The 17359-nt window shown below is 46.4% G+C and overlaps 1 protein-coding gene across 10 annotated transcripts; it reads right to left on the reverse strand.

Moving 5' to 3' along the window:
• Window positions 1-387: 387 nt before the first annotated feature.
• Window positions 388-16755, reverse strand: pfkpa (phosphofructokinase, platelet a). Of its 10 annotated transcripts, none has more exons than XR_013453973.1 (23): window positions 16425-16712; window positions 13719-13792; window positions 12983-13060; window positions 12511-12700; window positions 11900-12065; window positions 11448-11492; window positions 11224-11332; window positions 10853-10948; window positions 10396-10491; window positions 9630-9722; window positions 8984-9109; window positions 8391-8455; window positions 8077-8146; window positions 7190-7336; window positions 6215-6285; window positions 6015-6102; window positions 4410-4562; window positions 3327-3491; window positions 3136-3197; window positions 2942-3053; window positions 2027-2469; window positions 1511-1616; window positions 388-1136 (listed from the first exon to the last, which is right to left on the reverse strand). XR_013453973.1 is itself a non-coding variant. In XM_040166953.2 (23 exons), exons 1-23 carry the CDS (start codon window positions 16516-16518, stop codon window positions 980-982), a joined length of 2463 nt encoding a protein of 820 aa, XP_040022887.1. In that variant the 5' UTR covers window positions 16519-16712; the 3' UTR covers window positions 388-979. The 10 variants fall into 10 exon arrangements, 6 of the variants coding, with proteins under 6 accessions (XP_040022887.1, XP_040022888.1, XP_040022893.1 ...); XR_013453974.1 differs by lacking the exon at window positions 4410-4562 and adding an exon at window positions 5144-5296; XM_040166953.2 differs by having other exon boundaries at window positions 2370-2469.
• Window positions 16756-17359: the final 604 nt, after the last annotated feature.

Below are 17359 nucleotides of genomic sequence, written 5' to 3' on the forward strand. Positions count from 1 at the left end.
GTCGGACGTTTTGATTTCCGCACTCTGGCTTCCCATCACAAGGGGAATCTAGTTCAAGATTCTTGTGCTGACGTCCTGCGAGCCCTGCGGGGTCAGCTGCCTGCTCACATTAAAGAGCCCGACATCAGCAGCGGGTCTCTGATCAGGGTTTATTGGTTGTTCCTCGCTCCAGGCTCAACACACAAAAGAAAACTGGGCATTAGAACTCTCAACTGTGGAAAACTTCGCAAGACACATTTGTGCGGATTTGCTTTGGTTTTTCCCGAACAAATTAAATTATCAATATACAACTTTATACGCCATATAGAATCAGGAGGGGGGAGCTTCTTTAAGGCAAATGAAATGAGAAATCGAGTGGTTAAATAAAAAAAACGTGACACCAATAGGTTATAGTTCTCAAGTCTGATTTTTATTCCGTGGGAAACATTAGTCTTACACATCTAACTTATATGTGACAGCTACCCAGCACAGCACTGCCTACAAACAAGCATCCATGTTGACGAGAAAAATAAACAATGTTAAAAAGACAATTATTAGTTTAGTAAAGCAGCACGCAGTCCTCTTGCAGCAGAAGAACTCTATCAGTCTCACATAAATATGCTGAACCTCACACTGGGTCTAGGCAGGCAGGCAGACACACACACACACACGATACAGTGTATTTTCCATTCTTGTGCAGCTCTGGCCTCAGACCCTGCCTACCCAACCAGAAACAGAGAAAGTGCAATTTTAATACGGCGGTGACACTAAACATCCAGGGCGACAAGGACACACAAGACTCACAGCAAGACAGGTGTGCACGAGAGCGCACCTGTGTGGGGTTTGTTTGAATTTAGGAGCAGTGCAGAGGCTACGTTACAGGAAATGACAGACATGAAATGAACACTGAAGCTCTTGTTACGGGAAACGCACACCTCGCCGCCGCCCCGGACGCGCGTGCACACACACACACACACACACACACAGGACCCGCTGGCCTTCACATGGCCACCGAAGCGTCCGAGTCTTTGGGCCGGTTGCGCACAACGTGCATCAGCTGACCGGAGTCTGACACGTCGTAGCTCGTCTTGTACTTGGCCAGGATCTTCATCAGAGGACGCAGCTTCAACCACCACTGCTCCTTGGGGATCCTGTGACTGCAGACACACGAGCAGATCTCACCACTGTGGCTAACTTTTTTTTTTTTTTTTTTTTTTTAAATTCAGGGAGTTATTTAGAAGAAAACAGAAATGGAGTAATTCAAATGGTCACTTCTGGTCCCATGTGGTACAAATCTAATATGCTATCAGGACTTGGGAAGAAGAAAAAACAAACAAATTCCCATCTGGACCACATGGAGAGGTGACACAAGCGTGACTTCAAGATAAGAAATAACAGTTTAGCATTTAGTTTCAGCACAACAGCAGCTTGGGTGAGACAGCATGAACACGCTCCACAACTAGAAAGAAAACGCAAATGCGGAAAATGGTGGCGTGTGCTTAGGTGTCAGTCCACGGGGGCCGATACGTACACAAAGTCGGTCTCGTCCTTGAGTTGTACAACGGGCTGGAAGACCAGAGCCCTGCGTCGCATCCCCAGCAGGCAGCAGGAGTCCTCTGTGTTGGCGAACACTCGGCCTGCGGGGGGGAAACCACAGCGGTGAAGAGGCGGAAACACAGGGAAGGCACTTCAGGGGGAAAGCGTGCAGTAGCATGGAACAGAGGTTTTGTAGTGCGTGGGAGCGGTTCGTTAACACAATTCTGTGTGGCTCTTTGGATGAATGAGAATGGGATGCGACTGAGGGTCCAATCATAAAAAGCAAGTGAGGCGACATAAAGCGTCTCAGATGAACGAGAAAGATGTGGCGCAAAGCAGGAAACAGGTGTCTGTTAAGACAGCATGGTGGCTACCGCTACATGTCCTAGAGGCACACGCTCAAGTGCCTAAACTGCCTGAGAGCAACTATAAGAATAATGGAAAGCACAAGACAAGGAGCTAAATACAAAGATGGAGATGGTCATGGAGCCAGCAAAAAAAGAAGATTTACCTTCATCTTATGTCATCCATGTGTATGAGAAATAGACATAGAATAGAAAACAAAAAGGTTTTTCAACTGTAATTGTAGTCTTTGTACAGATTTGATGTGCTTTTAAGACAAATCATTCTTCAGAAGCATCACACGTCATTCCCGGCCGCTTCCCGTCTCTACGTTCAAGTCAATTTCTCATTACATAGTTATGCTGATGGATCAATAAATAATTTCCTAAAAGTACATCAGAATATTAGACGGTGACTCCATGACGGATGTGGGTAAAGGTCCGTTTCACAACGGTCACGCCTGTCGAGAGGGGGATCGACTAGCAGGGGTCTTGTCACTAACACGACCTTACCCTGCCTGTATGTCTCCACCAGCTTCTTGCTGACCCACTGCATCGCCTTGGCGGTGATTTTGGTCCCAAAGTTCCGGTCGAACGGAGACGGCGCTCCTCCCTTTCCAAAGAATCAAAAGGTTGCATTTCTTTGTTTTTAACAACACGACATGAGGATGACAGATTTTTCTTTCGGTTTTGAAGATTGCACATTTAGAGTCAAGAAATGGGAAATGAAAAGATTAGTATGCATCACAAGTATAAGAGCAGATCCAAGCTTCTTTTGAATATTAAAATACTGTGAGAGCATGTTTAAAATCTCCTTTAATTTTTCTCCTGTATCGCATTACGTGCTGTAGGCGCAACCCATTTCCAACTTGGGAATCATCAGTTTTGTCTGATCCGGTTTTATCCGCGGTAATCTCAAGACACGCAGAGCCAAAACACAACAAAGCCCATCCATGTAAAATGGGGAAATGCATATTCATGATACAAATATTAAAGCATTTTATTATTGTTAAATCTCCCTCAGCCTGGATGAAAATACTCCCATATAGTCTGTGTGAAAGGGGAGCCAGTGTGGCTGTGCGTACCTGCTGCATGTGTCCCAGCACATTCTTCCTGGAGTCAAACACCCCCCTCCCTTCTTCAGAGTACAGCTGGTAGATAAAGTCTGTGGTGTAGTTGTCATTGCAGTTCTCATTCCTGCGCACACACACACACACAAACACACAGTGAAATAAATATAGACAAAAGACACCAATGATTTAGAATAAAATGAAGTTACCTTAGGACCAGTCCTCTTTGGATGCTGGTCTTCATTTTCTCAGTCAAATGTTCTACGTTGGCCTGTGAGGAGACGCGTGAAGTGTGAGGGACCAGCAGAGGGCATCGTGCTGTAGTGGCCCTCTTGTGGAGGAGGAGACCCAAACAGCAGAGGTCCTGTGTGTTTAAGTTACCATTGTGTTGCTGGGTTACCTGCAGGTCTCGGATGTCAAACGGCTCCTCGTATATGTAGGCCGCATCGGCTCCGGCCGCCAGGCCGCCCACGCTGGCCAGGTAGCCGCAGTAGCCACCCATGGTCTCAATGATGAACACGCGTCTCTTGGTGCCGCTTGCCGACTGCTTGATGCGGTCGCAGGTCTGACACATGCACACAAGCTCACTAAGTCAGTACACATCAGGCGATGGTTACGAGCTACAGCGTTATGAAAGAGATCACTCCAGTTGCGTTTAGCATCACAGAGACTCAAAAGACTATGATCGGAATGCGGAGGTCAAGTCATTACATTCCACATGCTGTAGGTAAACAGATGGCATGCTATTTTTTTGTTTTAAATCAGCCGGCTTTGTACATTTAAACAATTCAGGCTAGTCAGGCTACAATGTTGCTTTTACTTAGAAAGCAACATTTTAGCCCGTAGTAACGAGAGAGCAGATCAAAAAGTAAACCTCAGATATCATCTACAATTTAAATGCTAAGCACTTGACAGAATTATATTCAGGGAAGAAAATCTAATTCCGCTAATCGGTTTGATATTAGGTGACAATAGATCATAAAAACTCAACGTTAACAACAATGTTAAAGGGGCTTTCCAGTACTTGAGTATTGTGTGTGTGTGTTCATCAATGAAAGAATAGTCCACATTAAGGCAGGAGAATCCCAGATATTTGGATTTGTAGTCTCTAGTGTGACTCATGTTCTCCAAATCTCTAGAAAACTCACACCTGTAGGTGCTAAAGGAGTCTTTGTTAGAAGCAACTCACAGGCTGATTGAACTGGCGAATAACTGAACTTTATGTGTGAAGGTGGAGTGCCCCTTTAAAACTTTGCGGAAGTATTTGGGTTAAAGTTCATCTTCTACCTATAATATTAGAACTACTATCAGGGTTCATTTAGAGTTGGGGGTTACATCATGTTAATGATTGAGGCGCAATATGTTTCTGCTTTTGGGAGCTGACAGTTTCGTTTAATAAAAGCCATTGTGTGTAATTTTCATCCTTTAAGGAACAGCATGGGGGAACAAAGCAGTGCTGGCGAAGGTTTATCGACTGCCTTACCTCCACGATGGCATTGAGGGCCGTGTCTGCCCCGATACTTAGATCTGTGCCCGGCACATTGTTACTTATGGTGGCGGGCAGCATACACATCGGGATGCAAAAGTCCTCGTGGGTAGCGCGAGCCTCGTACAGCTGCAGCAGACTCTCAAAGGCCTGAAGCGGCAGCATGTGAAAACGTGTTAAGAGGCCGCAGAATGACGACCATCGTTAGAGAGAAAGAGAGGCGAACGAGAGGCTAATCTCTCTCGGTTTGCTGGAGGGCATCCGGCCATTCCGACTCTCTCCGTGTGATAGCGGCTTCCCTTTGGCCGAGAGCACAGCAGCGTGGACAGCGAGAGGGAGAATGAAGGGCGGATGGGAACACAGAGAGAATGAAGGGAGGAAAGGACGAGGAATGGTGTGTGTGTGTGTGTGTGGGAGGTAGGACACAAACAGGGAGAAGGGCGGGCAGAGCAAACATGGCGGCTGGTCACGACACTCGGGCACCTCACAGCATGCCTCCAAGTTGCCATTCACTTACTCACCTGACAGGGAAGCGGAGGGGGACACTGCTCTGTGACTTGGTCTTACCTCTACCGGTAACACCTCACAGCCCCGACTCGACTGTTTTTCAAATTTATTTTGACAAATACGTCACCAACAGGCCGGTAAAAGGACTTGAGCGAGTGGTCTCTCCCCCCCCTCCCTGTGAGCGCAAAGAATTTCAGATTCTGGTCGCCAGCCCCGTCACTTACAGCGGTGATGGCGTTCAGAGCCGTGTCAGCGCCGATGCTGAGGTCTGAGCCCGGCACATTGTTGGAGACAGTGGCTGGGACCATGACCATGGGCACGCAGAACTCGTCATATTTCCCACGCGCCGTTAACAATTCCAGCAGGGACAGGAAGGCCTGCAGGGCGGAGCCAAGGGCTTTAGTCTTTGCGAGAGGGGAAGGAAGCCTATGGCAGGGTGGTTTGGAGGAGAGGTCCTACTTGCCACAAGGGAGGGGGACAGGCAAAAGTGGGTGGTGCCAAGGGGAGGAGCCAGATCTATCACAACGGACAGCAGCGAAACAGACAGGTACCACTCCAGCATCGTCTCTCTCTCTCTCTCCCATTCTCACACATCCAGCCGTACACATGAAACTCATTTACTTGCACATATCACAGGAAAATAAAGCTGGTGAGCATCTAGACAGGATGCGTGAAATGGCTGGAGAAAGAAAAAGCAGGTACTCTGCGTTTCCAGTTAAAACCAAATCGTCATGTTATTGATAGATCACTTTACATCAGGGAACCAGCTTTATGCTACAATTCGAAGAAGCGTGATTCTGAACACAACTAAGTAAGGAGCCATATGACATGAAAAGGGAAGCGTGATGAAGAGGATCAACATCATAGAGCTTGCCGTCATATACTGCGCATGGGGACATCTCAATTAATTGAGCTTTAGCAGCTGTTGTCATCTTTAAGAAAACCGTATGCTCTTTATGTTACGGATTATGAAAGATAACACTACTATCAGGCATTTACAAAAATTTTTAAAAAAAAGGCTTATGGAAAGCGTACATGAGAATGTAGCCTCATCAGTAAAATGTGATGGACAGGCAGAAAAAGTTTGAAACATACCTCAAATCCACCAATAATTAGCAGGGCATTAATATTGTGCATTCGCATCTGCTCAGCGATTTTGTCAACATGCTTTCCAGGAAGTGTTCTGAAGGAAAGAACAACCCATGATGTTTATATTTAGAGGTATAAAAAGGATCTTTCCATGTCCAAACGACTGAACAGTTCCTGCGTATATTGCGGTGTTTGTGGTGCTTTACCTTTTGGTTCCCAACAGAGTTCCTCCTTGTCCCGTCCATCCTCCCACATCGGCCCATTTAATCTCCTTAATCTAAGGGGACAACAAATGCAATCCAACTCCTTCCTTCCTTTACCATTTAAAACATTATTATGACGTATTTCTGGTGTCTTGGTGCAGGTGGTTGTTAGAGGGAGCGTTGACTCTGCTAGATACACTCTGATACATAAACAAAAGTGCTGGAGGTGTGAAAACAGAGGTGTGGTGCAGAGAGTGCCAGAGCACTGAGTTTTAGAAATCCATTACTCCCGCTGGTCTAATCTTCTTAGGGTCAATGGGCGCAACGCGATTTCAGCTGGCCTGGATGTTTAACTCAGCGGTGACGTTTGGTACATTTCAATGGAGAAAAATGATCAGCTCGCTCATTAGATGCTGTTCTTGAATGAGGATTCATGATTTTCTTTCACCGGGAAGAAAAGATCAGCCGAGGATAAGGGAAAAGAGTGGGGAACCAGATCTACTGCTTCTATCGGAGGCGGAATCAAATTGTCTGAAGCAGCAGCACCCTCAGGCTCCACTCAAATATCCACGGTCAGCTCAAACTCAACAATGAGGACTGCCTCTATAGTTGGAGCAGGAGAGACTCAACCCACTGTAGTGTGCTGTCCTCTACCGTTTTATTGCGGTATTGCATCATTCGGACAGAGCCCGGCCGAGAAGGGCGAGTCGGCGTGGGAAATAGGTTTACATTAATCTGGACGGATTATTCCCTGCTGGCCCTCGCTGGCTATTCTACAGTCTGGGAGCTAAAAGGGATTGGGTTCTTTCCGCTGCTACTCTCTTCGTTGTAGAGGAAAAATACAGGAGCAGTGCAGACCATGTTTTATCATGGAAGAAAAACTAACTACAACATGTCTAATCAGAAGGAATGTGATTGTAAAGTGGTGCAGACAAGCAGAGAAGCACATGTACCAAACATCACTGATGTAACACCCACCTGTCCTTTGTAGAATCCCTCAAAACCATCATTGACAGCAAACATCTTGTGCCCCTCGGAGATGCCCACCCTGACGGCTGAGCGCACGGCGGCGTTCATGCCCGCTGCGGGGGCACCGACGTTCAGCACCGCCACGTTGAAGTTGCTCTGAGGGGCAGGAAACACAACGTGACTTCACTTCTAATCACCACACCGAAACAGAGGGAGACGGTCGATCCAGCCCCGCAGAGTGAATCAATAAAGGCTTTCTGCCCAGCGACCCGCTGCACCTACAGCGGTCGTTATCAGAGTGCACATGTGAGCTGATCCCCCCCCGAGGCGGGCTCCCCAGCATGGAGTCTGCCCCGACACTCCACTCACTCGGCCTGAGCTAGTCATCCCTTAGCGGGGCAGCCAGGTGTCATTTGATAACACGGCTGGACAAAGCAACACTGAGACACCTGGGCCTCACGTGAAGAATGGTACCGCAGCTGGAGGCCACGCGGCTAGAAAGGTCAGCGCTGGTTATTTTTAGCTAGTCGCCATTAGTAGCATATCTGATGGATTGTGGCTATTCTCTAATCTGCCTGTCAGACAAATGCTCAAATTATTTGGCAAAACAAGAATAATGACTTTCTGCCAAGGTTACCGCTTAAGACAGTGGCATCGTGACTGTAGCAGCGGAGTTAGTATTGGAAGCAGATCATTTGGAGTTATAACAAATGAAATCACAGCGGTTCAGGGATGCCAATTCAACTCCCTTAGAAACAACTTGCAATCCAGGCATGGCTCAGGGACGGCGACTGTGAGTATAGTGCGCACACACACACACACGCACACGTGTCCTTTGTCAAAAAAGAAACTGCTGACAGCACTCGTCACCGTGAAGCTTTCAGGAAGTGACTTACAACTGGCAGTTCGGATTCTGGTTTGCGATGAGCCAGCAGTTTGTACGTCCTCAGGTTGTTTTCAAAACTCCTGCAGTAAAACACGGCACGTGGAATATTGTTAAAACATGTTCAGCGCCGCTTACATGACAATGCACAAAATAGGCTCAAACACAGAAGGTCGAACTCTCTGCATCGTTACTTCCGTCTCTGTGTTTAAACAACAGAGGGCTCGTGTTCTAACTAGCAACATGACCCATTTTTACACCCGTCTACAGTAAGCACCGTCAAACGGATGCGTTGATCTTGAGTGAAGTAGAGCAGTTGGGTTATACCTGCCCCGCAGCCTCACAGCCTCCTCAAACCGCTTCCCGTCCATGGCCCTCTGGACCTCCTGAGTCTGGGGAAAAGAGGAGAATTGTTTCAAGTCAGTTTTATGCCAGACAGTGTGTTCCCTGTGTGTACAAAAGAAGAGACACTTGTGTGATTTATATTGGCTAAGATTAAATATTCGTCGACAACTGGCATATGCAATTTTGTTTTGACTCATTACTAAAACTACAACACAAAAATCTGAGAATAATAGAAATCCTTCCCCCATTTGTTCTTTCAATATCTGAACATTGTGTTCGAGGGCAGCAATGAAGGCTCTTTGTGCAATTCTATTACATCACCACTCAGCAGGCGGTCATCGCCTACTTTGCCAAATGCTTCAGATAATCATGAACCCAACACAACAGAACTCTCTTCTGATCATTAGTGCCCCTGCAGGCCAAATGCGCCAGAGTCATTACTTCACGGTCCTCTAACCCGTCCTCCTTGACCTGGCCTCTCTGGGTCCTGCTGAGTCACTTGCCAGTGTGTTAGTGGGTGCTTTGTAGTTTCCCCTCAGCTTCCATACTGGTGTGAATACGTGCCCGGTTCTTACCATCTGTACACATTCCATCAGAGGCAGGCGCACCGATTGGTTACCGCAGAGAGACACCACACAGGCTGGCGTGTTCGCTGTGGTCTCCAGAAGTGCAAGGACAGCCTCCACACCCATCCGACTGGCCTGTGGGAGGGAACACACACACACACACACACACGCACACACGCACACACGCACGCACGCACGCACACACACGCACACACACGCACACACACACGTTCCCTCATACTGTTAGTGTTGTGGTAAACATGAAGGGCTTTATTACGGTTCGTGATGCAGTGCTGAGCCATAAATCTGATAATGTGCTTAACCTAAAACTTATTGCCAATTCCAAAAAAAGCATGCAACTAACATGTGGAACAATGAAACGCTGTTGACAACTTCGAAAAGGTCAACCTTGTGTCAAATACAGACAGAGGAGTAGGCCGATTCTAAAATCTGCACATTATCAACTTCAGACTTCCCAAAGCCTCAGGTGATCTATTTAAACAACATAAAATTCCACCAACACTCCAAAATCGAAATATTATTAACAGTAATAAGTGAATCGCATTTACTTGGCAAAGCATCAAATCCTGATTTTTCAGAAGCTTGAACCAGCACATGAAAAGGTACTAGAATGGAGCAGTGAGGCTGGACCTACCAGGATGCGGTCAAAAGCAGAAGGGGTCCCTCCTCTCTGCACGTGGCCCAGGATGGTCACTCGCGTGTCGAAACCCAAGCATTTGACGACGAGCTAGGAGAATACAATTAGCAGGCAAAATACTTCGTCATGACTCCAACAAGCAACACTACTGTATGTTTGAGGGATGTTTATGGACGATGCATGTGAAGTGATACTAACGTATCGTGTGCACATCAGCAGTACAGCTAAATATGAAATTCCGCCTGGAATAGGGTGGCGTGGTGAAACATCCATGATGACAATCACACACATTAACACAAACACTGTAGAAAAGCAGAAGAGAAGGGGAAACAGCAAAGCACAAGCAAGCCATTCTAATTTTTCAGTCATGTTTGCGGAGGGGGGCGTGTTGTGCCAAAATATAATGGGCATACTTAGGAACTGCACAAGAACATCAAATGCTTGAAAATGTTAGTGCAGGGTGGTTATCGCTTTGGGCAAATCTAGTCAAAACATTTCAAATTAAAATGCCTTTTGAGGTAGTTACAAATATTGACTTCACAAGTGGGTGTGCGGTTTAGTGAGGGCCTCCGCTTGAGGTCTGTGCAGCAGTAGTAGTAGTAGCATGGTGACAGCCATCCCTCCAGACTAGAGTGCTTATGGCGCAGTGCTCCAGAAACACAGCGACAGAGTCACAGCCACGCCAGGGCAGCAGTACAGAGGTCACACAGGAGGCACTCCAAGCGGGTTCCGCCCACTTTCCTACACACAGCTCTGTACTTACATCCTTGATGTAGTCAGTGGTAATTGGCCTGTTGCTACGATCAATCGCCCCTTCGGCTACAATTATGATATTCAGCCTTTTCATCCCTGCTCGGTTCTACAGGGAGGGGTGGTGGAGAGACAACATGACAGAAAAACTGAGATGGTGGCTGCGACGTGGGCTTTCAGGAGCACGGAGGCCGGACGACGCCCACAGCCGAGGAGTGTGGGGGTGGCGAGTTGTTATCAGCAACATCCTGCCACGGTTACTGCTTGCCATTGCTGCATTATTATGGACACGCAGCAGCATAACTCTTTCTCACCCCCTCACACGAGCCAGTTAGATGTTCTGACGCCTGTGATCATGGCAGGAAAACTGCGAACACACTACAATACAGAGCATTTGGGCGGTCTGTCGATCGCCATCAGTCGGGCCTCTGCGCTTCTGGTTTCCCCTTTCTTTGCACTCAGGTACTCACATCCTTGACTATACCAGAAGTTATAGGCTTCCCGTGCCTGTCAATGGCTCCCTCTGCAACTATGATTATGTTCAGCCTTGTGCCCCTGGAACGGGTCTGAATCATAGAACGATGGTTTCCAAAGCAGAAATAAACACAGTGAGACACCAGAGGACTGAGCCTAAACACTTTCACATTTCCCTTCTCTGATTAGTGGAAACAAAAAACAAAGTCAGGATTCACTCCTTGTAGAAAAAAAAAAAAGACAAATGGGGCAGAATGCGACCATCCTTGTCATGTCAAATAATATCTTTAGGAACATTATAAAGCAATCAACACTGATCCAAAAACATTGGTTGGGTTCACGTGGGGAACAAGTAAGATTGTGTTACCGCAGACAGTTTTTCACACATCTTGTCCTCCCAGCCGTCCTCTGGGGGCATCTCAGGGATCAGAACCCAGTCGGCTCCACAAGCCAGGGCGCTGACCAAGGCCAGGTAGCTTGGAGAAACATACAGACGCAATGCCGTAAACACAACCAGAGGTGATAACCGCGTCAGACTCAAGTATTATGGTTTTGGATCTTCTAGCGAAGTTTTATCAAATGCTTTCTTACCCACAGTGTCTGCCCATGACCTCCAAAACAAAGGTTCTCTGGTGACTGAAAGAACAGAACAGGAACCAATGACAGAGCAGTTAATTTAAATAGAACTTCACTCGAACGACAGATATTATATTATATTTTCAGGAACAGACCTTTGAAAGGGGATGATGAGTTGAGATACAATTAGCCTAAACATGGTGATATGTTGTGCAATTGCCTGACAAACTTTATCTGCCTCAAGATGCGCTGATATTCATTTTCATATTTGTTAGGAATCAAATATGATGAAGTTAAAGATATATGTATTCATGCTAGGGCAATGGGATGCTCAGTAATGAACAGAATATCGATTTAGGACTTCAAATTGTCTTAAAAATGTTCATTTACCAGATTAGGATGAACCAGTATTACAGATTACAAAATACAATTTAATAAACAAATACAGCTGCTCCCGCTCCCCTCACCTCTGTGCAGTGGTCATAATGGCGTCCACCACTTCGATGATCCGGTGCAGAGCGGAGTCGGTGCCGATTGTCATGTCGGTGCCACAGAAGTCGTTGTCGATGGAGCCAACCATCCCCACGATGTGAAGGGCCGAGTACTTCTGGACCGCGTCGGCCTCAATCAAACCTGTGAGGGGCAGGACGTTAGGGAGGAGCCAGGAGAGTGCTCCTACTGTCGCTCTGGCAGGTTACACTCACCGCTTGGTGTCAAAATATAAACAGCGCGAACAGCAATGGAAAGTGCTGCAAAACTTACATTTGTTGTGAGAAACTTAATCATCGCAAATATTTCACATCATATCTCTGGTTTGGAGTGACTATATGAATTCATAACTCTCATTTAAGCAAAATAGGGGTCCAGACAAATCTGCTAGCCAGGAAGAGCTTAAAGAGCTTAGAGGCCTTGGATATTTCAAATTACAGCAGGTGTATAGACAGTCAAACTTGTGCTACAATGGGATGACATAGACCATTGTGTGCAGATCAAACAAAATGAAGTGAGGATTTCTTATAAAGCCTTTCCACCACAGCTGGAATAATACTGTTTAAAAAGCATGGGGTGTCCTCGGTACCTTGCTCCACCAGCTCCGTCAGCAGGCCGCTCCATTCCTCCCTGAAGAGGTTGGCTCCCGTCAGACTGCCGTCTCCACCGATAACGCACAGGTTGGTGATGCCTTGCTGCACCAGGTTGTGGGCGGCCTTCAGGCGGCCCTCGTGGCTGCGAAACTCCTTACAGCGGGCGCTGCCGATAACAGTCCCGCCCTGTGGACAAGAACGGGGGCGGTTCGGTTCGGCTCGAGTACTCTGCATCCCACTGAGCACCGTGACACACACACACACGCTGCTGGGATGTTAGGGGCTGACCACAAAACAGCCCCATCTTATAATGACATGACTTGCTCTCTGTGAGCAAATACTTGCTGTGATATTTTAATCTTAGAATGTTTGGCCCTCAAACAAAAGTCCACACATGACACAGCCGTTTCTCGGGCCTGTGCAGTAATGCTTTTGATGTGTGGCATGCTGCCTCTGATAAATACTCACCACTTGTAGCATGCTGGAGACACTTTCCCATGAGGCTTCCACTATGTTCTCCCCACCATCCACCATCCCCTGATATCCCTGATACAAAAACAAAACAAAATAATAAGGAAACAATGAAAACAACTAACAAACTCATGCATCATTAGGTCATCAATAGTCAGAATTAGCTAACGTAACATTGGGTAAAATCAAGAGTTTGACATATCTAGTTTTAAACACCTCAATCACCATATAGTGTTCTGCAGAAGCATGCAGGGAAAAACACCAAGTATTGTGGTACCTGAGTGGGAGGGGATTTCACACGGCGCATCTGCTAAGGCCTTAAGTCGGTTACGTAACAAGACTCTGAGCGAGGGGGTCCATGACATGCACAGATGTGCAGGGATCACACAGAATGAGCAAGCAGAGCTCCTCTCACATCTGCTGTGTGAAAACAAACCTCACCGTGTCCATAGATGTCGACACCAAGCGTTATTCATATGAAACTAAAGTTCAGGCCCCCTGTCGGGAAATGCATTCTATTACACCTGTCACTGCTTCAGATATCTCTGGAAGTAGTTGCTTATAGATTTATCATACATCTGCTCGGTTTTAAACTGTTTCATAATTACACATTGTATTTATTGTGTTATGCAAGGAAAAAATGGGTGAATAGGTGTTTCCACACTTTGAGTAGATGCAGTGGCAAACGGACCTTTATCAATGATCATTAATCAAGCAATCAATATCGACTCACCTCATGAATGAAATAAACTTTTGCGCCCACATATAACCCCATTCGAACCACGGCACGTACGGCAGCATTCATCCCTGAAAAATGATAAACCGGTTATCAAAAAGTAATCCATCAACACTGCAACAGAAACAGTTACGCTTCAGAGAAAGAAAACACACGTCACCTGTAGCCAATCATTGCTAAATGCTCATTCACATGGCTGTGTTAGACAGCCGCTGCATGAATATTTATTTCACCTCCTTCACCCCCCCTCTAAGTATTTATGTGTCTTAAATGGGAAAGGCAATGTGTGTTAATGTGTTTAAGTGCAGCTTAGCGGTATTTGTACGGTGCTCGTCGGCTCAGGCCGCAGCGCACAGCCATTTTTGGTCAGACTGTTTCCCAGCTCCTCCTACACACCCTCCCAGTTATTTGTGGTTAGTCCAAGTGAACTCGGCAAACCAATGAGGAAGTGCTCTGTGGCTTGAATGTCAATGACAGATTAGATGGAAACGCTGACAGTGGGAACACTGGATAACGCTTTACCCACTGCAGGCTGAAGGGAACTTGGCTGACTGCAGGAGGCATAAACACAGGAAAGGACGAGTTCCCTTTCTCTGCTGGTGAACACCACAGGTCTAAAGACAGAGCTAAGCAGTGCCGTTACTAAGCAACACAACAGATTTAAGGCCAGTGTGGGAGCAGGGAAGGCAACGAAAGTGAAAGGACAGTGAAAACCTATATTGGGGGGTAAAAAACCTTGGAAATAGTGTGTTTTTGGTTACATTCCTACAGTTCGAGCACCAACAAAGCTCCCATAACAATTAGAAAGGGACTGAGTGATCAGTGTCCAGTGAGAGAACCCATGACCGACAGGCTCATTACATAACTACGTGGGAATAAACAGCGTGGTTTAATCAGTCACTGTGGGGAAAAGGTTTAGAAACTGACTACAAGACAGACACAGAATAGATGAAAAATATAAAGATTTACAAGAATGGTATCTTTTGAGTTTCAGAGACCTTTATAAAAAGTCCTTGAGTTGAGCCCCGCTCTTCATACCGGACATATTTTCAGGAAAGTGAAAGGAATGAAGTGAGTGGTGAAAAGACCAAGCAAAGTCTAGACAATAACCTCTGACACTGACATTCAGCTCCCGTCATTCATGCATGCTCCTGCCTCAACGCCATGTGTTTTTATTAAAGAGCTCTTTATTTCTCCTCAGCCAGGGACAGCGACAATGCACAAAGCTCGGCTCGCGATTACTGTGAAGTGCAGAAACTGTCGCTGTTGTTCATGTTAAAAACAAACTTGACATCTCCAGGTCGACTTCCCGCAGGACTTTTTCTTCAAAGACCTTTAGACGGGTCACAGTGGGGCAAAACGCCGTTTTAAATAACACCCGTTTTATGGCTGAATTCCACTTTGGTCTGTATTGTTTGTGCTGGCTCGGTGGGTCAGGACTTATGAATCGAACAGAGCCATTGTTGTTATTAACGGTCACACCTGTGCTTTCCCCACTATGACATGTGAACATGTCTGCTGTGTATAAGAAATAAGATCGCTGCGTAGTTCAGATGGTTGCACTTCAACAATCAAACATAATGTAGTGTTCCATAATACAAGTTACTCATCAATAAGTGAATATGATGGTTATTCTTTTTTCCCCTTTAGACAACCCACTTCATGATTGATTTATGTCACTGCCTTCACTATGTTTGTGTTATTCATAGCATTCTCCGTCACATAATAGTAATATAATTGATTTGAATGTCTCCCGCCTAGAGGAAGACCGAAACAGACCAAAACCATATATACACACACCTTAAAATGTAGCAATCATTTTAAATTTGGATGTGTGAGTTGTCGCTTACATTTTAATATATTTTTTTAAATATCACCTTCCCTAAAAGCTCTTATGTAATTGTTTAACTTTCAGTAGCATTGAAGTGTTTCATATACTGGCATAACGTTATATACAACAATAGCCCTTATTGACAAGAGATGTGGTGCTTTACATCGCACTGACAGATGCGTCACTACCGTTTAAGACGCATGCAGAGACGAGCCGGGGACCACCTGACCCGGGTGTCCTCCACCCACTCCACCCCCCATAGCAGGGATGAAGGATATGCAGCTCGTCACGTACGCAGGATGCGGGCATTCCTCGATCGAGATGCTGCCTGACCACAGACCTCTCTGGTGTCATCTCACTCGTCTATTACAATGTGGTCCATGTTAGCTTAGGCCCCGCCTCCATTTGTCACATCCCGGACCGTCACCACCCGCAATGCAGCGTATCCCGGCACTGCCGGTCTGCTACAGACAAGTTTGTTTGTGTGTTTGGGACGGATTAGTTAACGTTAAATGACACAACATGAACCAGTTATTACATTCTTCATTCTGCCGTCTCAGCGAGAAACGTGCCGTCAAATCCACGGCGGCGGCTGACGCCGTTTTCCGTTAGCCTCCGCGGGGGTTAGCACGACGGGTCACGCTAGCATGCTAACCGGCGGGCTCGCAGAGTTGAATGGGGGTGACCGGTCATCGTCCCTTCGTGCCCGTCGTGTCCTCGCTTTACAATTAAAACCCGAAGCGAGGCGCGCGACACCGAATGAAGAAAAACGTCGGGCATCACGCAGCTGAGGGCGTGCACGTTCTCCCTCTGCGGGTGACACGGTGACGCACATCATCGGTGTCATTTGAAACGGTCACGGCACAGTTTACCTTGAGCATCCCCTCCGCTGGTCAGCACGGCGATGGCTTTCCCCGCTCCGGACAGGTTCTCAAAGAATATCTTCTTGCTTTCTGGCTGCGCCATTTTCACAGCGGCTCTGTGTCTATCGCGGTCTGGTCGACAAAACAGTACAACGGTACCGAGACAATGTAAAAGTGAGGTGAAATGATGAAGGGCAACACTCGTCCGCCCTCTCCCCTAGCTAATAACGCCCGCTGCGCTCTCCCTCTCCCGGTTCCGCGTCTACTTGGTGATTCGCACAGTGTCCCCGGGAGAGTGATTGACATTGGGTTCGGCCAACGAGATCACGGTTCAGGATCGTGCCTTTGGATTTTAAACCAATGGGAAGCAACATCGGTGTTTTGTGGGCGGGGCAGACAGTTGAATGCTCGTCGTCCGGGATTTTTTTGAATGTTTAAACACACCTGTACTTGATTTAAACAAAATGCAAACTACATTTAGCAGTTGGAAGAAAGCCACATCATATTGCAGTAAGTTAAATGGAATGGCTTTTTATCAGAATCAGAACGTATATTCTCTTTATTTGTCTCATTTTAGTCTGCAGCTCAGATGGAGTTTGAAACTTACCGCTTAACTCTTGTTGTCTGTATGAGAGATGTCAATGGGTCTCAAATTCTGAATATAACTTCCACTTCCACAGACCTGTGGGCGCATGATTCGATCTGCTGGGGTTTTAGTTTGGCCAAATTGCCTTTATATACAATATATTGTCTCAGGCCACCTGCTGACAAATATGAAACATGCAACAGCTTGGATATTTAACATTAAGATGCCGCCTCCCTGTCTCCATCTACTGGCAGGAAGAACAAATTACAAGTTTAAAGTCATCAAACTTGGGTGTATCAACTAAAGGCAAAATACAATTGTATAGGATTAAACTGAAATGGCGTTTTCAAGGTATTTT

The sequence above is a fragment of the Gasterosteus aculeatus genome, chromosome 21, assembly GCF_964276395.1.
Source record: "Gasterosteus aculeatus chromosome 21, fGasAcu3.hap1.1, whole genome shotgun sequence".
Taxonomy (NCBI): Eukaryota; Metazoa; Chordata; class Actinopteri; order Perciformes; family Gasterosteidae; genus Gasterosteus; species Gasterosteus aculeatus.

What these genes read in the sequence shown, in the direction of transcription:
- pfkpa (XM_040166953.2), bottom strand. Translation starts at nt 16,518, where the DNA reads ATGGCGCAGCCAGAAAGCAAGAAGATATTCTTTGAGAACCTGTCCGGA. An exon ending in TCTCCAGCATGCTACAAGTG is followed by an intron (nt 12,701 to 12,982) that starts GTGAGTATTTAT and finishes TCTTGTCCACAG; the next exon opens with GGCGGGACTGTTATCGGCAG. An exon ending in GTCATGGGCAGACACTGTGG is followed by an intron (nt 11,333 to 11,447) that starts GTAAGAAAGCAT and finishes TGTTTCTCCAAG; the next exon opens with CTACCTGGCCTTGGTCAGCG.